This window comes from Borostomias antarcticus, assembly GCF_949987555.1.
Source record: "Borostomias antarcticus genome assembly, chromosome: 4".
Classification (NCBI taxonomy): Eukaryota; Metazoa; Chordata; class Actinopteri; order Stomiiformes; family Stomiidae; genus Borostomias; species Borostomias antarcticus.
The window spans coordinates 12,054,018-12,072,930 of NC_140237.1; the positions used below are offsets into that span (position 1 = coordinate 12,054,018).

The following is an 18,913-nucleotide window of genomic DNA, read 5'->3' on the forward strand; positions in this document are numbered from 1 at the left end:
AAAAGCAACAAACATCAAAGATGCATATGGCCAGCTGCCTGACAGTATGTAGCAGTGGGCTGACTGGGCTCTGTCAAACCAACCAAACAACATGGTCACTGTGGAATGGTCATTCATTTCTCATGCATATTCATTCGTTGTAGAGCCAAACACTATTCAAGACTAACAATGAACTCCAGGATATAGTCGTCCACAAATACTGTAGGCTACAGTAACCTAGGGAACAATCTTTGTCTTATATTGCCATCCGGTCACTGGTGGTATTGCTACTGTATGTGAGGTGACCAGAAAAATTGTTCAATGCAATGTGACAATGTCAAGCTACTGTAACTGATTAGGTTCATTTACCCATTGAACAGGTCACCTTAACCATCGCAACAATTGCCCCTCCTGGTTGCAAAATTCGAGGAATATTCACACATTTATGGGAATTAATGGGAACGAACTGGAAATGTATACATTCTGTTTTCCAGTTTATTCCCAGTTAATTCCTGCTAATTCCCAATAAATTCCCGTTGGGGACAGTGGGCCGTCCTCCTCCAGGGGAGTCAGGAGCAGTGGGCCGTCCTCCTCCAGGGGAGTCAGGAGCAGTGGGCCGTCCTCCTCCAGGGGAGTCAGGAGCAGTGGGCCGTCCTCCTCCAGGGCAGTCAGGAGCAGTGGGCCGTCCTCCTCCAGGGCAGTCAGGAGCAGTGGGCCGTCCTCCTCCAGAGGAGTCAGGAGCAGTGGGCCGTCCTCCTCCAGGGGAGTCAGGAGCAGTGGGCCGTCCTCCTCCAGGGGAGTCAGGAGCAGTGGGCCGTCCTCCTCCAGGGCAGTCAGGAGCAGTGGGCCGTCCTCCTCCAGGGGAGTGAGGAGCAGTGGGCCGTCCTCCTCCAGGGCAGTCAGGAGCAGTGGGCCGTCCTCCTCCAGGGCAGTCAGGAGCAGTGGGCCGTCCTCCTCCAGGGCAGTCAGGAGCAGTGGGCCGTCCTCCTCCAGGGCAGTCAGGAGCAGTGGGCCGTCCTCCTCCAGGGGAGTCAGGAGCAGTGGGCCGTCCTCCTCCAGGGGAGTGAGGAGCAGTGGGCCGTCCTCCTCCAGGGGCAGTCAGGAGCAGTGGGCCGTCCTCCTCCAGAGGCAGTCAGGAGCAGTGGGCAGCCATCGTTCGTGGTACCCGGGGACCAAGTCCAAGTACTCAGTCCAGGTCCTGGTCAGGGACTGGACCGAAGAGCATCTGTTGTTCGGCATGTTTTTCGTATTGGCTTCTTTGGGAGGAAACCCTTGCGTACACGGGGACAACATGTAAACTCGGCACAGAAAGGCCCGGAGACCTTCTTGCTGTGAGACGACAGTACTAGGTGAATTGGAGAGACATGAGGAGGAGAGACGGGGGGAGGAGAGACATGAGGAGGAGAGACGGGGGGAGGAGAGACATGAGGAGGAGAGACATGAGGAGGAGAGACATGAGGAGGAGAGACATGAGGAGGAGAGACATGGGGAGGAGCTCGGAGAACACAGGGGGCCCTTGGTGCTCTGGTAGAATCTGCTTGAAGCTGCCGTCCTCAATACCTACACTAACTTCACTAACCCTAACCCTACATTAACTTCACTAACCCTAAGGCCTAATCCCAATACCCCACCGCCCTAGCCCTTCAGAACGGAGCCACAAGGGATTGGGGTTGAAATCTTTACTTAAGAAATGGGACACCACTCGCTACGTCTTCAATCGGAAGTTTATTAGTTTATTAGTTTCTGTGGAGTCCCTGGGATGTTACAGTATGATTACTATTATTATAGTGACACGTCTGACCAAATTCCAGGACAAAACAAGACAGATTAATCACTTGTACAGCCAGGAAGCATGTTTACACATCAGCTGTTAACATTAGTCCTGCCCATAGAAATGCACTGATATAAGATGAGCAGGGAAGAGCAGAAAATGCTAGCCTACTGGATTATTTTTCAGACTTCATACACTGGACATGGAATCAACTGTCACTCAAAAATCGTTGTTTACACAAAGTTCTATTGGTTAGATTAGATTCAACATTGCACCTTAGCCTACAAGTAACTTAATGGAACATCAAAACACAATGAAATGCCGTTGACATCGTAAATAGCGATTTTTTTCTGAAATGCGTGTCATAGCGATCCAATGACATGTTCTTTTGCGTCTACATTAAACTACGCTTTTCCACGGATTATTTGCGAAGATATTGGGCTTTTTCCCCATGGTTTTTCACGGCACCGGCAGCTATGTTTCATATCACTGCCTCGCAAAGCATTGTGGGGGTTTTCATCTACCCCTCGGTTTCAAGTAAGCATCTGAAAACCCTCGTTTTGGAGGGCTGTTTGAACGCCCACCAGCCCTCAATATGCCCCCTAGCCCTAGAAGCTAAAAGAAATAGGACACTACCCTACATGTGAACGCACAAAATGTAGGGGTAGGGCCAAGGGCTAGGGCTAAGGGGGGGTATTGGGATTGGGCCTAACCCTACACTATCTTCACTAACCCTAACCCTATACTAACTTCACTGAACAACTTCCTGATTACATGGGTGGTGTGACCAAAACACGATGGCTATTCATCAAGCAGCTGGGCAAAGAGCTGGTCATGCCAGAGTCAATGGGAAGATGGGATAAAAAAAAAAAATACAGCCACAGGAGGATTCAGACAGCAGGGCCAGGAGAGGAGGAAGAGGAGGATTCAGACAGCAGGGCCAGGTGAGGAGGAAGAGGAGGGTTCAGACAGCAGGGCCAGGTGAGGAGGAAGAGGAGGGTTCAGACAGCAGGGCCAGGTGAGGAGGAAGAGGAGGGTTCAGACAGCAGGGCCAGGTGAGGAGGAAGAGGAGGGTTCAGACAGCAGGGCCAGGTGAGGAGGAAGAGGAGGGTTCAGACAGCAGGGCCAGGTGAGGAGGAAGAGGAGGGTTCAGACAGCAGGGCCAGGTGAGGAGGAAGAGGAGGATTCAGACAGCAGGGCCAGGTGAGGAGGAAGAGGAGGGTTCAGACAGCAGGGCCAGGTGAGGAGGAAGAGGAGGGTTCAGACTGGAGGTGAAGAGGAAGAGGAGGATTCAGACAGCAGGGCCAGGTGAAGAGGAGGATTCAGACTGGAGGAGAAGAGGAAGAGGAGGATTCAGACAGCAGGGCCAGGTGAAGAGGAAGAGGAGGATTCAGACAGCAGGGCCAGGTGAGGAGGAAGAGGAGGGTTCAGACAGCAGGGCCAGGTGAAGAGGAGGATTCAGACAGAAGGGCCAGGTGAGGAGGAAGAGGAGGGTTCAGACTGGAGGTGAAGAGGAAGAGGAGGATTCAGACTGCAGGGCCAGGTGAAGAGGAAGAGGAGGATTCAGAATGGAGGAGAAGAGGAAGAGGAGGATTCAGACAGCAGGGCCAGGTGAAGAGGAAGAGGAGGATTCAGACAGCAGGGCCAGGTGAAGAGCAAGAGGAGGATTCAGACAGCAGGGCCAGGTGAGGAGGAAGAGGAGGGTTCAGACTGGAGGTGAAGAGGAAGAGGAGGATTCAGACTGCAGGGCCAGGTGAGGAGGAAGAGGAGGGTTCAGACTGGAGGTGAAGAGGAAGAGGAGGATTCAGACAGCAGGGCCAGTTGAAGAGGAAGAGGAGGATTCAGACAGCAGGGCCAGGTGAAGAGCAAGAGGAGGATTCAGACAGCAGGGCCAGGTGAGGAGGAAGAGGAGGATTCAGACTGGAGGAGAAGAGGAAGAGGAGGATTCAGACTGGAGGTGAAGAGGAAGAGGAAGAGGAGGATTCAGACTGGAGGTGAAGAGGAAGAGGAGGATTCAGACAGCAGGGCCAGGTGAAGAGGAAGAGGAGGATTCAGACTTGAGGAGAAGAGGAAGAGGAGGATTCAGACAGCAGGGCCAGGTGAGGAGGAAGAGGAGGGTTCAGACTGGAGGTGAAGAGGAAGAGGAGGATTCAGACAGCAGGGCCAGGTGAGGAGGAAGAGGAGGGTTCAGACTGGAGGTGAAGAGGAAGAGGAGGATTCAGACAGCAGGGCCAGGTGAGGAGGAAGAGGAGGATTCAGACTGGAGGTGAAGAGGAAGAGGAGGATTCAGACAGCAGGGCCATGTGGTGTGACTCTTTTCCAAAATAAGGTCCCATGGGACGGCTCTAGCTGCTCTAGCTGTTGGGCCTAGGCCCTCTATCTGGTTGTGACACACTGTCAGATGACCTGATGAAGAGCAGAGGCTCAAAGCTTCTAGTAAAAGTCAACATTGGAGCATAAGAGTGTGCGGGCCAGGTTCTATATTTATATAACAAATATTCACTGTTTTTAAGACCATTGGTTCCAAAAATATTGTCCAGAAGTCAAAAATTATTTATACACGAATCAGGGTTTTGTCATTTTATACGGGGTAGTTTTGTTTATAGAGTGATTACAATCATTAAGCTACTAGACAGGCAGGGTTATCACACCAAAATATAAACTAGAGACATATAGGAAGACAAAAATACCCAAATTACTTCACCTTAGGTGGTACCAAAATCTGGATTGACCCTGGACCACATGAGAAGTTTGAGAATATTCCCAAATTTTGCAAGCCTAGCCGTCACTGCTAAGGCGATACAAAAAGGTGACGTTAAAACACAGACTACTGATTGGTCAGGCGGGGGCGGGGGTGGCGCCTCGTTAAAACACAGACTACTGATTGGTCAGGTGGGGGGCGGGCGTGGCGCCTCGATAAAACACAGACTACTGATTGGTCAGGTGGGGGGCGGGCGTGGCGTCTCGTTAAAACACAGGCTACTGATTGGTCAGGTGGGGGACGGGCGTGGCGCCTCGTTAAAACAGACTACTGATTGGTCAGGTGGGGAGCGGGCGTGGCGCCTCGTTAAAACACAGACTACTGATTGGTCAGGTGGGGGGCGGGTGTGGCGCCTCGTTAAAACACAGACTACTGATTGGTCAGGTGGGGGGTGGGCGTGGCGCCTCGTTAAAACACAGACTACTGATTGGTCTGCTGGGGGGCGGGCGTGGCGTTGATCTGGTAGCGTGGGGGGAAGAGCGAGGGACACAGGAGGGGAAAGCATGATCTCTTAACCCTGTTAACCCTAACCCTGTTAATGGCCTCTTTACACTCTGTGATCTCCCAGGTGTCAAAGCAGCTGTACAGAGTGTAACCCTAACCCAAACCCCTAACCCAAACCCTCCAGGGAGGCGCTGGCGTGTGGAATGAGAGGTGCGGCCACGCGTCTGTCATCAGCGGGCCAGAGATTCACTTCTCTTTTTTTAGTTTAATGTCAGTAGAAAAAATGTGTACAAATGCAATTTGGCGAAACAGAAAGGTATAGTTGTCCTAGTAGCCTACTGTAGTCTTCCATTCTCTAGCAGTCTACTCCTCTCTGGCTTCACGCGTGGGCTTGAACCCCTCACTCACTCACTCTCTACTCCAAGACTCCAAACACACAGGCCAGGCCTATGATATCACCTGTGGACCAGTTTCAAACTTTCTCTCTTTTCACTCTCTTTCCCTCTCTCTCTCTCTATCTCCCCCCTGCTCCCCCCTCTTTGCTCTAGGAGTGTCTGATGGCTTTAGCAGAGCAAGGGGGAAGTGTGTGTGTGTGTGTGTGTGTGTGTGTGTGTGTGTGTGTGTGTGTGTGTGTGTGTGTGTGTGTGTGTGTGTGTGTGTGTGTGTGTGTGTGTGTGTGTGTGTGTGTGTGTGTGTGTGTGTGTGTGTGTGTGTGTAGATCTTTCTCTTTGCGGGCTTCACAGCAGATGTAATCCTCTCACAAGCCATTACTGTGGATTTAGTAGGCTACACATTATTGCACCATAAGGAATTGAATAAACATGTGGTATTGTTTGGAGTATTGCTCAAATATTAGAGACGATGTGTTTTTCCTGAGGCGTTCTGCCTCCCGTTGGAATGAGCTACGGTGCTATAAGCATTTCAGTGTCAGGTTCTGTCAGCAACTTTAAAAGGGCTCCCTGTGTTGCTGCTCGCGTGTCAATAAAGTTTGCTTGTTGACGTAGTGTTATTTAAAGACCTGTGTCCCTCGTGTCCAAAAAGGCTGAAGCCACCAACTGTCTGAGCAACATTTGACTGCAGCCGGATTGGACACGCATGGACCGGCCACAGACTTTTATGAAGGTACAAAAAGGCTCATTCCTGCCCCCTTCTCCGTCTGAATGGTGAGACCGGGGGAGGATGAAGGGAGGAGGGGTCCCTGGGGCAGGGGGACAGACGGAGAGGGGGGGGGGGGGGCAGGCAGACACTGAGAGGGGGGGGGGGGGGGCAGGCAGACACTCTGAGAGGGGCAGGGAGGGGAGCAGCAGGCGGACACTCTGAGCCGCTCTCAGCTACTGAGACAGTCTGTCATTCTTCTTCCCCCTAGCCCTCGCCTTTTGTCCGAAGCGGTCCTCTCTCCCTCTCTTTCTCCCTCTCTTTCTCCCTCTGTCCAGATCTCACTCTCTATTTCTCTCTCTCTCCTGTCCTCCTCCCTCTCTCCAGTCTTGTGCTAGCTAGCTAGTGCTGCGCGCTTACTGGTCACTGCTTGGTTTTTAAATCATGAACTACTGAACATTTATGTCAGTTTGATTTAATTTATTTTTAAGCGTTCCAGCAATGTAAAGAAATCTCATCATGTCGCAGAAGTATATTAACCAACAGGTCATTTTAGCTACAGATTTAGGTATTTCTAAATTGGATTAGGCTGATGTATATAGCCAAAATGTAAACAGTCCAGAGTGTATTGATAATGATGAATGAAAAGTTTTTAATTTACACCAGCTAAAAGCAGAGGCAGTGAATATGCTTAGTGATTTAAATCCAGCACAGGGCAGTGGATTTAATGGGTCTGTGGCAAAAGGTCTCAGAGCACAGAGAGGGGTGGGTGTGTGTGTGTGTGTGTGTGTGTGTGTGTGTGTGTGTGTGTGTGTGTGTGTGTGTGTGTGTGTGTGTGTGTGTGTGTGTGTGTGTGTGTGTGTGTGTGTGTGTGTGTGTGTGTGGGGCAGTGCTCTCTCAGACACGCACAGTATGGGTGTGTGTGTGTTCTGTACGTGCCTCAAAGTGTTTGTTATGCCCCCTCAGATTAGCTCAGCTCAGTCTGGACAAGTCTGAGTCTGTCGTGTGAGTCAGGGACACAGGCACACATGCGCACACACACACACAGCCTACCTACTGTACACAAACACCCTGTCTACACACAAACACACCCTTAACTACCAAATATTGGCCTTCCTCTCTCTCCCTCTCTCTCTCTCTCTCTCTCTCTCTCACACACACACACACACACACACACACCACCACCCCACAAATCTTATTTCCTTTCAGACACCCCATTACACCAACCGACCACTGACACCAGTGACCTGTAAATAGGGGAAAACTTACAAAAGTTACATCCACCCCCCACTTATAGGAGTATCAGATCCCCTCTCTCTCTCTCTCTCTCTCTCTCTCTCTCTCTCTCTCTCTCTCTCTCTCTCTCTCTCTCTCTCTCTCTCTATTCAGATAGCACATAACCGCATACAAACACACACACACACACACGGCAGACAAAGTGGGAAGAGGCAGCAGAAGGATTTAGGGCCCAGGTCCCCCGCCCCCTCCTACATGGCTGTGTGTGTGTTTTTCTTTTTGTGTGTGTGTGTGTGTGTGGGGGGGGGGGGGGGGTCGTGTGTGAGGTTCAGGGTCAATCTCTGCTCTGGGAAACCACAACAGCATTCACCTATCTATTTTAATACTTTCACCCCCAGAGGCCAAAATCAATAGTTATTTACCCCCATTCTCTTTTCCCCTCAGTTGTGTGCAGGCTGTGCTGAGGCAGGACTGTAGCACAGCATGGAGATGGACTGAGTCAGGACTGTAGCACAGCATGGAGATGGACTGAGTCAGGACTGTAGCACAGCATGGAGATGGACTGAGGCAGGACTGTAGCACAGCATGGAGATGGACTGAGGCAGGACTGTAGCACAGCATGGAGATGGACTGAGTCAGGACTGTAGCACAGCATGGAGATGGACTGAGGCAGGACTGTAGCACAGCATGGAGATGGACTGAGGCAGGACTGTAGCACAGCATGGAGATGGACTGAGGCAGGACTGTAGCTCAGCATGGAGATGGACTGAGGCAGGACTGTAGCTCAGCATGGAGATGGACTGAGGCAGGACTGTAGCACAGCATGGAGATGGACTGAGGCAGGACTGTAGCACAGCATGGAGATGGACTGAGGCAGGACTGTAGCTCAGCATGGAGATGGACTGAGGCAGGACTGTAGCTCAGCATGGAGATGGACTGAGTCAAATAGAACAGCAACACTCCCCCTGCTCAGAGGGCTTTAGATACAAGCTTCTCACAGGGGGATAAAAGTAGGTTGCTGTTGTTTTGTTGACGAGAGTTTGTTGTTGGGGTGTGTGATTGTCATCTGCATGTATCATCTGTTTTTCTCAACCCGTATTGTCCCTTGAACTATAAGGCTATACTCCTCTTCAGAGAACACACGAGAATGGACTAGGGCTTCGGTACCGATCACCGATCGTCTATGAGCCATGTCGGCCGATACACTGCTGATACTGATCATTTTTGTTTCGTTTTGTTATAGCAGCTGGTATAGCAGTACAGTTTCCATTTAAATACATTTCATCCATCAGATTGAGTCCAAAGTAGGCCTCTCATCCACATTTTAGGTCAGTGAGTTAGTAACAAGAAAGGGATCAACGTCCGTGATTTGGGAGCATTTTGGTTATTATATATTCATATTATATATTAAATATGAATCGCAATTATTAATCGCAATTACCATTTTGAAGCAAATAATCGCAATTATTATTTTTTGTCATAATCGTGCAGCCCTAGTAACACCACACACCACTACACACCTACAGTAACACTACACACTCTAGACCCACAGTAACACCACACACCACTACACACCTACAGTAACACCACACACCACTACACACTCTAGACCCACAGTAACACCACTACACACCACTACACACTCTAGACCCACAGTAACACCACTACACACCACTACACACTCTAGACCCACAGTAACACCACACACCACTACACACCTACAGTAACACCACACACCACTACACACTCTAGACCCACAGTAACACCACTACACACCACTACACACTCTAGACCCACAGTAACACCACTACACACCACTACACACTCTAGACCCACAGTAACACCACTACACACCACTACACACTCTAGACCCACAGTAACACCACTACACACTCTAGACCCACAGTAACACCACTACACACCACTACACACTCTAGACCCACAGTAACACCACTACACACCACTACACACTCTAGACCCACAGTAACACCACTACACACCACTACACACTCTAGACCCACAGTAACACCACACACCACTACACACTCTAGACCCACAGTAACACCACACACTGGGTGAGCCGAGTCTCTCTGAGCGGCAGAATGGAGCGAGAGATCAGCCCCATGAGCGAGGAGAGAGACCAGCCCCGTGAGCGAGGAGAGAGACCAGCCCCGTGAGCGAGGAGAGAGACCAGCCCTGTGAGCGAGGAGAGAGACCAGCCCCGTGAGCGAGGAGAGAGACCAGCCCCGTGAGCGAGGAGAGAGACCAGCCCCATGAGCGAGGAGAGAGACCAGCCCCGTGAGCGAGGAGAGAGACCAGCCCTGTGAGCGAGGAGAGAGACCAGCCCCGTGAGCGAGGAGAGAGACCAGCCCCGTGAGCGAGGAGAGAGACCAGCCCCATGAGCGAGGAGAGAGACCAGCCCCATGAGCGAGGAGAGAGACCAGCCCCGTGAGCAAGGAGAGAGACCAGCCCCGTGAGCGAGGAGAGAGACCAGCCCTGTGAGCGAAGAGAGAGACCAGCCCTGTGAGCGAGGAGAGAGACCAGCCCCGTGAGAGACCAGCCCCGTGAGCGAGGAGAGAGACCAGCCCTGTGAGCGAAGAGAGAGACCAGCCCTGTGAGCGAGGAGAGAGACCAGCCCCGTGAGAGACCAGCCCCGTGAGCGAGGAGAGAGACCAGCCCCGTGAGAGACCAGCCCTGTGAGCGAGGAGAGACCAGCCCCGTGAGCGAGGAGAGAGACCAGCCCCGTGAGAGACCAGCCCCGTGAGCGAGGAGAGAGACCAGCCCCGTGAGAGACCAGCCCCGTGAGCGAGGAGAGACCAGCCCCGTGAGAGACCAGCCCCGTGAGAGACCAGCCCCGTGAGCGAGGAGAGACCAGCCCTGTGAGTGAGGAGAGACCAGCCCCGTGAGAGACCAGCCCCGTGAGCGAGGAGAGAGACCAGCCCCGTGAGCGAGGAGAGAGACCAGCCCTGTGAGTGAGGAGAGACCAGCCCCGTGAGAGACCAGCCCCGTGAGCGAGGAGAGACCAGCCCCGTGAGCGAGGAGAGAGACCAGCCCCGTGAGAGACCAGCCCCGTGAGCGAGGAGAGACCAGCCCCGTGAACATGGAGCAGGACTCTCACCACTCAACTCAGGCTCACATGCTCTACTGCCGACGCCACACACACACACACACACACACACACACACACACACACACCCCTCAGGTCAGAGTTCAGCCCACCAGGGCATTCAGGGTCAACCTCCCCTCACGGTACATATCTGAAACACCCGCTGCTCCAAATACCCATAAAGCATGTTTGAAGAGTCTGAGGCCGTCTGGGACAAGGGGAGGACTCGCTCCAAAAACACACCAGGGGAGCCAGCCAAGTAGGACAGGCTGGGCCTCCTAGGACAGGCTGGGCCAGGGTAGGACAGGCTGGGCCTCCTAGGACAGGCTGGGCCTGGGTAGGACAGGCTGGGCCTCCTAGGACAGGCTGGGCCTGGGTAGGACAGGCTGGGCCTCCTAGGACAGGCTGGGCCTGGGTAGGACAGGCTGGGCCTCCTAGCCAAAGGCTGGGCCAGGGTAGGACAGGCTGGGCCTCCTAGGACGGGCTGGGCCTGGGTAGGACAGGCTGGGCCTCCTAGGACAGGCTGGGCCTGGGTAGGACAGGCTGGGCCTCCTAGGACGGGCTGGGCCTGGGTAGGACAGACTGGGCCTCCTAGGACAGACTGGGCCTGGGTAGGACAGACTGGGCCTCCTAGGACAGGCTGGGCTGGGTAGGACAGGCTGGGCTGGGTAGGACAGACTGGGCCTGGGTAGGACAGACTGGGCCTCCTAGGACAGGCTGGGCTGGGTAGGACAGGCTGGGCTGGGTAGGACAGACTGGGCCTGGGTAGGACAGACTGGGCCAGGGTAGGACAGACTGGGCCTGGGTAGGACAGGCTGGGCCTGGGTAGGACAGGCTGGGCCAGGGAAGGACAGACTGGGCCTGGGTAGGACAGACTGGGCCTGGGTAGGACAGGCTGGGCCTGTGTAGGACAGACTGGGCCTGGGTAGGACAGGCTGGGCCTGGGTAGGACAGGCTGGGCCTGTGTAGGACAGGCTGGGCTGGGTAGGACAGACTGGGCCTGGGTAGGACAGACTGGGCCTGTGTAGGACAGGCTGGGCCAGGGTAGGACAGGCTGGGCTGGGTAGGACAGGCTGGGCTGGGTAGGACAGGCTGGGCCAGGGTAGGACAGGCTGGGCTGGGTAGGACAGGCTGGGCCTGGGTAGGACAGACTGGGCTGGGTAGGACAGACTAGGACAGGGTAGGACAGACTGGGCCTGGGTAGGACAGGCTGGGCCTGGGTAGGACAGGCTGGGCCTGGGTAGGACAGACTGGGCTGGGTAGGACAGACTAGGACAGGGTAGGACAGACTGGGCCTGGGTAGGACAGACTGGGCCTGGGTAGGACAGGCTGGGCCTGGGTAGGACAGACTGGGCCTGGGTAGGACAGGCTGGGCCTGTGTAGGACAGACTGGGCCTGGGTAGGACAGACTGGGCCTGTGTAGGACAGACTGGGCCTGGGTAGGACAGGCTGGGCTGGGTAGGACAGACTGGGCCTGGGTAGGACAGGCTGGGCTGGGTAGGACAGGCTGGGCCTGGGTAGGACAGACTGGGCCTCCTAGGACAGACTGGGCCTGGGTAGGACAGGCTGGGCCTCCTAGGACAGACTGGGCCTGGGTAGGACAGGCTGGGCTGGGTAGGACAGGCTGGGCCTCCTAGGACAGACTGGGCCTGGGTAGGACAGGCTGGGCCAGGGAAGGACAGGCTGGGCCTGGGTAGGACAGACTGGGCTGGGTAGGACAGACTGGGCCTGGGTAGGACAGGCTGGGCCAGGGAAGGACAGGCTGGGCCTGGGTAGGACAGACTGGGCCTGGGTAGGACAGGCTGGGCCAGGGAAGGACAGGCTGGGCCTGGGTAGGACAGGCTGGGCCAGGGAAGGACAGACTGGGTCTTTAAAACTCCCTCTATCTCGTTTGTAAATCTCTCCCACAAAACGTGTCACTCTCACTGTACTCCTGTGTGATGCTGGCGGTCTCGTCTGGTAGTCGTTATCGGTGTTGAGTCTCTGGTGGAGTTTTCATCAGTGTTGAGTCTCTGGTGGAGTTTTCATCAGTGTTGAGTCTCTGGTGAAGTTTTCATCAGTGTTGAGTCTCTGGTGGAGTGTTCATGTGTGTTGAGTCTCTGGTGGAGTGTTCATGAGTGTTGAGTCTCTGGTGGAGTTTTCATCAGTGTTGAGTCTCTGGTGGAGTGTTCATCAGTGTTGAGTCTCTGGTGGAGTGTTCATCAGTGTTGAGTCTCTGGTGGAGTGTTCATCAGTGTTGAGTCTCTGGTGGAGTGTTCATCAGTGTTGAGTCTCTGGTGGAGTTTTCATCAGTGTTGAGTCTCTGGTGGAGTGTTCATGAGTGTTGAGTCTCTGGTGGAGTTTTCATCAGTGTTGAGTCTCTGGTGGAGTGTTCATGAGTGTTGAGTCTCTGGTGGAGTGTTCATGAGTGTTGAGTCTCTGGTGGAGTGTTCATCAGTGTTGAGTCTCTGGTGGAGTGTTCATCAGTGTTGAGTCTCTGGTGGAGTGTTCATCAGTGTTGAGTCTCTGGTGGAGTGTTCATCAGTGTTGAGTCTCTGGTGGAGTTTTCATCAGTGTTGAGTCTCTGGTGGAGTGTTCATGAGTGTTGAGTCTCTGGTGGAGTTTTCATCAGTGTTGAGTCTCTGGTGGAGTGTTCATGTGTGTTGAGTCTCTGGTGGAGTGTTCATCAGTGTTGAGTCTCTGGTGGAGTTTTCATGAGTGTTGAGTCTCTGGTGGAGTTTTCATGAGTGTTGAGTCTCTGGTGGAGTTTTCATCAGTGTTGAGTCTCTGGTGGAGTGTTCATCAGTGTTGAGTCTCTGGTGGAGTGTTCATCAGTGTTGAGTCTCTGGTGGAGTGTTCATCAGTGTTGAGTCTCTGGTGGAGTTTTCATCAGTGTTGAGTCTCTGGTGGAGTGTTCATGTGTGTTGAGTCTCTGGTGGAGTGTTCATCAGTGTTGAGTCTCTGGTGGAGTGTTCATCAGTGTTGAGTTTCTGGTGGAGTGTTCATCAGTGTTGAGTCTCTGGTGGAGTTTATCAGTGTTGAGTCTCTGGTGGAGTGTTCATGAGTGTTGAGTCTCTGGTGGAGTGTTCATCAGTGTTGAGTCTCTGGTGGAGTGTTCATCAGTGTTGAGTCTCTGGTGGAGTGTTCATGAGTGTTGAGTCTCTGGTGGAGTGTTCATGAGTGTTGAGTCTCTGGTGGAGTGTTCATGAGTGTTGAGTCTCTGGTGGAGTGTTCATGAGTGTTGAGTCTCTGGTGGAGTGTTCATGAGTGTTGAGTCTCTGGTGGCGTTTTCACATCTCTCTCTTCATAGGGGGGCAGCTGAGCTCCAGAAAACAACAGTCCTCCCTTCTTTAGTGAGGTAATAAGAAGTGAAACCGGAGCCATCTGGAAGTCTTTAGCCACCCGTTTGCGGTCTTGGCTGGATTCAGTGCAGAAAGCTGTTGCGGGGGAGCGACGATGACTTATCCTCTAATAAATGAGTCAGCCGGTATGGCTGAGAGTCCTAAAGCCCTTTAACAGCTTCCTTCCCTCGATTCCTTCCTCCATGACCACTTATTGGAAAGGACTTCCACCTCGGAAGTCTTAAAGGGAAGGAGACAAGGAACGGAGGTGTATTGGGGATATTAAGGATGTTTTTGTCTGGCCAGTAATGTCCACCTCCACAACTTCTGGACCCCCCAACACCCCACCCCCCATCTCCCCTACAGGCTCACACCCACTCAGCAGCAGGGATTGAAGGACATACCAGTGACATCACCTCCAGTGACATCACCTTCATCTAACCCTAGCCCATGTGTGAAAGACACACGAGAACCTTGAACACATACTTTACTTTATACACCCCCATATAGATTCTCTCACCCACTGTCATGCACACATGTACAGACATATTCAGTCTCTCTCTCTCACACACACACACACACACACACACACACACACCCTCATTAACTTTTAATTATTTACGATGTCCAACAGACACTGTTGTGCAAAGCCGCAGGAAATGGCAGGTTGTTCATTTACGGACTGTGGCAAACAGCATCCCACTTCCTCCTCCTCACGACCTGTGGCTCATAAAAAGAGGACCTAGCCCTGGCCCTAACCCTAGCCCTAGCCCTGGCCCTGGCCCTGGCCCTGGCCCTAACCCTAGCCCTGGTCCTGGCCCTGGCCCTGGCCCTGGCCCTGGCCCTGGCCCTAACCCTAGCCCTGGCCCTAACCCTAACCCTAGCCCTAGCCCTCAGCCCTGGCCCTAACCTTCAGCCCTAGCCCTCGCCCTCGCCCTCGCCCTCGCCCTGGCCCTAACCCTAGCCCTGGCCCTAACCCTAGCCCTAGCCCTCAGCCCTGGCCCTAACCCTCAGCCCTAGCCCTCGCCCTGGCCCTAACCCTAACCCTAGCCCTGGCCCTAACCCTAACCCTAGCCCTGGCCCTAACCCTAGCCCTCAGCCCTGGCCCTAACCCTAATCCTCAGCTCTGCGCTCACATGGAAGGACTTCAATGAAAGCTGGAGATGTATTAGCTGGACAGCGGGCTTGGCTGGATTATGCTCAATTTTACATAATCTTATTTCTGCTTGTGTCAGGTGGAAAAGCACACGCGTACACACAGTCACGCACGCACACACACACTGGTTACAAGATTGCCTCTTTTAACTCATGTTTGTGGGACATTCATTTGACGTAGCGACCCCCACCCCGTTCTCTGGATACCAAGATGGTGAATGCTGCTGTGAAAAATGAACCCACCACGCTCTCCCCTCTGGAAACACAGGGACAACCTGTGGTACAGAATGCTCCAATCAGGCGTGAGGATGCAGTAACGATGAGGTCACCAGCTGGCCATTGGTAGTCCCTGTTCCTTGCCCAAGTCTCCATTGCTGACGTACAGTATTTTAAAAAGCCTTTAGGCTTAGACATGATGACACTATGACCCCTACAGTGAGTGAGAGATGTGTGTGTGCTCTTGTGCATGTGAGTGTGGACTGTGTTGTTGTTGTTGTTGTTGTTGTTGTTGTTGTTGTTGTTGTAGTACAGTAGCTCTCCTAATCCTGTTGTAGGATGAGGCATTCAGGGCTGAGAAGATCAGAGCTGGCAAGGTTGAACACATCATTTTCAAAGTCTAAAGTTTTACGGTGGCTCCACTCTTATAAACCTAGGAGCAGCATGGCCTGGTGTTGAACATGATGAATACTGTAGAGTCCAGCCCAGCCATAATGAGGAGGAACATCACAGCATAATGATGCTCTCAGATCAAGAACATTCACGTTCTTATCCTGACTCTCTCTGCCACATGTACACACACGCGCACAAGCTGTTTGCAATCTGCAGCTTCCATTTACTGACTTCCTGTGTTTCACGCCGAGATCATCATGGTTGTTATTATTAGACCCATGCCCCGTGTCAAACCCCCAAGCTTCCAATCGACACTGAACCGCTGCTAACTATCCCAACCCTGCCTGGCCTTACGGGGATACACTGGTCCTGCCGCATTATTCATTATATTTAATAAGCATGTTTCATAGTGAGACAATCGCAAAGTGATCAAATTGATTCATTGACTATTTTTTTTTCCCTCTTCTGTCCAAGTAAATTCATTGAACTGAAGAAAAGCGAAGGTTTTACAGGAGCAGACAGTCTGTCCTCACTCAGCCCAGTGCAGTAGGGTTAGGGTTAGTTAGGGGTAGGGTTAGGGTTAGGTTAGGGTTAGTTAGGGTTAGGTTAGGGTTGGTTAGGGTTAGGTTTAGTTAGGGTTAGGGTGAGGGTTAGTTAGGGCGTTATTGTCAGGTCTCAAAGCAGAGTATGACTGCGACAGCAATGAGACGAATATATTTCCCTCTCTTTCCCCACATCTCCCCTCTCTCCTCTTTCCTTCCTTCCTCCTCTCTTAACCTTCCTCCTCTCCCTCCTCATCTCTCTCGTCCCCCCGTCCCCCCGTCCCCTCCTGTCCAGGTCTCTGGATGGCCGCCTGCAGGTGTCCCACAGGAAGGGCCTCCCCCACGTAATCTACTGCCGGCTGTGGCGCTGGCCGGACCTGCAGTCGCACCACGAGCTGCGGGCGTCCGAGCTCTGCGAGTACGCCTTCCACATGAAGAAGGACGAGGTGTGCGTCAACCCCTACCACTACCAGCGCGTGGAGACGCCAGGTATGGCTCAGATCGCCCTGGGAAACAATCACTGGCGCCAGTTTTGCCGTATTGGTGTGTAAGCTAGAGGAGAGTCATATTCTGTCGAGTCTGTGTTCAAATTCAGTTCAACGACAGTACGCACAACGATGAGACTCATTCTCACTCTCTCAAAGTTATCGTCCCTATATTTCCCATAGCTCCCGTTGATATTTTGTGATGTTTGAGGTAAGTTTATCTTGTATTGACTGTGTGTGTGCGTGTGCGTGTCCGTGTCCACAGTGCTGCCTCCGGTTCTCGTGCCCAGACACCTAGAGATCCCCAGTGAGTTCCCCCCTCTGGACGACTACAGCCACTCCATCCCAGAGAACACCAACTTCCCCGCTGGCATCGAGCCCCAGAGCAACTACATACCAGGTGAGATGGGGCCTGACCCTGGGGAGACTAGTCCAGAGCTAGAGAGACTAGACCATAGACCAGGGAGAGATGGGGCCTGACCCTGGGGAGACTAGTCCAGAGCTAGAGAGACTAGACCATAGACCAGGGAGAGATGACAGTGCAGCTAAGTTGATACAGGCTTCAGATGATAGTGATAAGATGCAAACTGAAGCAAATGAATTTGCAGTGGAAATGTGAAAAAGCCTCCTCTGCTAGTTCCCTCAACTGAGGATTCAAGTGAGACCAGTGAGACTGAAGGGAAAATGGTCTCATGGCTCATAAGACGTGCCCTGAAACAAAGCAGGTGGGACGAGATCCAGTTCCAGAGACGAGCAGCAGGTGAGACAGAGAGACCATCACCCAGGCTGCCAGGAGTTATGTAGCCTGTCCTTATTTTCACAGCCGAGTCTGGATTCAAGTACCGTTTGTTCACCAACTCTCGTAGTCTGGTGGCTACAGATCTCCTGGCTTCAGAAGTGCAACTCCTCACTCACCCCTCTCCTCTTCTCTCAGACACTAGCTGAGGTGAGAGCTGCCTCGTTAGACTGAGCAGAGAGGATGAGGAACACGCAGACACTGTTCAGAGAAGGTAGACTGGTGCTGCTGCTAGAATCCGTGTCTGTAGCGGCATTAGAGGCCAGTTTGCAGGAGGCAGACACCATCTCATTCTAGCGGCCACACAATACAGCTGCATAGACCATTCTCATGGTGTCATTGAAAGACTTTTCTTTCAATCTGCTTCTGGAAGGTTCTCTGAAGAGCAAAACACGCTAGACATGATCTTTAGTTCTGCACTAGATCTAGTTTTTTGCTAAATCCGAGTAGGCTTTGAGAAGGCTAGTTGATATTGAAATAGGCCTGCAGTGTTCTGTGCTCACCCTGAGCTTAGCATTTAAATACAATTTGTGTGTGTGTGCGTGTGTGTTGCAGAGACACCTCCGCCAGGTTATCTCAGTGAGGATGGGGAGACCAGCGATCACCAGATGAACCACAGCATGGATACAGGCTCTCCCAACCTGTCGCCCAACCCAGTCTCCCCCACGCACACCAACCTGGGTAAGTCAAGTCAGCACATTTGTGTGCTTGCTTGAGAGGAGACTATTACTTTTTTGTGTCTGTGAGCGGTGTGCATATTTGTGTATGCCCATGTGTGTCAACCTGTGTGTGTGTGTGTGTGTGTGTGTGTGTGTGTGTGTGTGTGTGTTAGTGCTAGCTCAAAGCTCCTAAAGGATGAGTGTTACACCACAGCCTCCCTATGGGAGTTTGGCTGCTCCCTGATTGTAACAGAGGAAGCTCTGCGCTGAAAGAGCCCCTTTGTCTCCTCTCCTGTTTAAGCCGTGCACCGGCCAGGGTTAGCCCACACTAACATCAATAATAATATCCTCACGGTTATTATATCAGGATGGAAAATCCCCCATGGGGCTCAGCTGCCAGAGGAATAACAGATCCACGTTTCCTCATGGGCTCGGCCCGGAACGGGACAGCCCACCTCAAACACTCTGGACACAAATGTTGAAGTAATTAGAACAGTAGCGTTGAAATAATGTTGGATAACCAGAACTGTGCAACATTTCCTGAGAGTATTACCGTAAGAAGGCTGTAATTTGGCCTGCCCCAAGCTGAGGGTTGAGTTTTCCACTCTTTTGGTTTGTGCTTCTGGGAAATTGTGTTTTTCTTTGACTTTGTCTTTCTGTGACGTCAACTTTCTTTTTTGTGTCCCTCCTCCCTGCTTTTTTTAGGTCATGTTCCCTCTTTTCTTCCTTCTCTCTTCCTAATCTCCAACTTCCTCTCCTTTGTCTGACTCGATCCATCATCCCTGCTCTTGGTTATTCCTCCTCTATATTTCTGGGGCCGGTTGCACAAAACATCTTAAGTTTTCCCCTTAAGTATGACCCTTAAGGGTTAATTTCCCCTTAGCTAAGGGAATTACTGTGTTGCACATAATCCCTTACAAGGTTTCCTTAGCTAAGGGGAAACGTTAAGGGTTTT

At 52.5% G+C, this 18,913-nt stretch overlaps 1 protein-coding gene across 2 annotated transcripts in view; it reads left to right on the top strand.

The window, feature by feature from the left end:
• Window positions 1-18,913, top strand: part of LOC311307872 (mothers against decapentaplegic homolog 3) — a gene marked incomplete at both ends in the record, with an annotated part of 42,684 nt that overhangs the window by 14,445 nt on the left and 9,326 nt on the right. The window contains 3 exons of one of the 2 annotated variants that reach the window (XM_084436759.1): window positions 16,314-16,507; window positions 16,769-16,972; window positions 17,855-17,980. In XM_084436759.1, the coding sequence (XP_084292885.1) occupies window positions 16,314-16,507; window positions 16,769-16,972; window positions 17,855-17,980 (524 nt within the window). The remainder of the gene's footprint in view (window positions 1-16,313; window positions 16,508-16,768; window positions 16,973-17,854; window positions 17,981-18,913) is intronic. The other variant, XM_084436760.1, reaches the window with a different exon arrangement.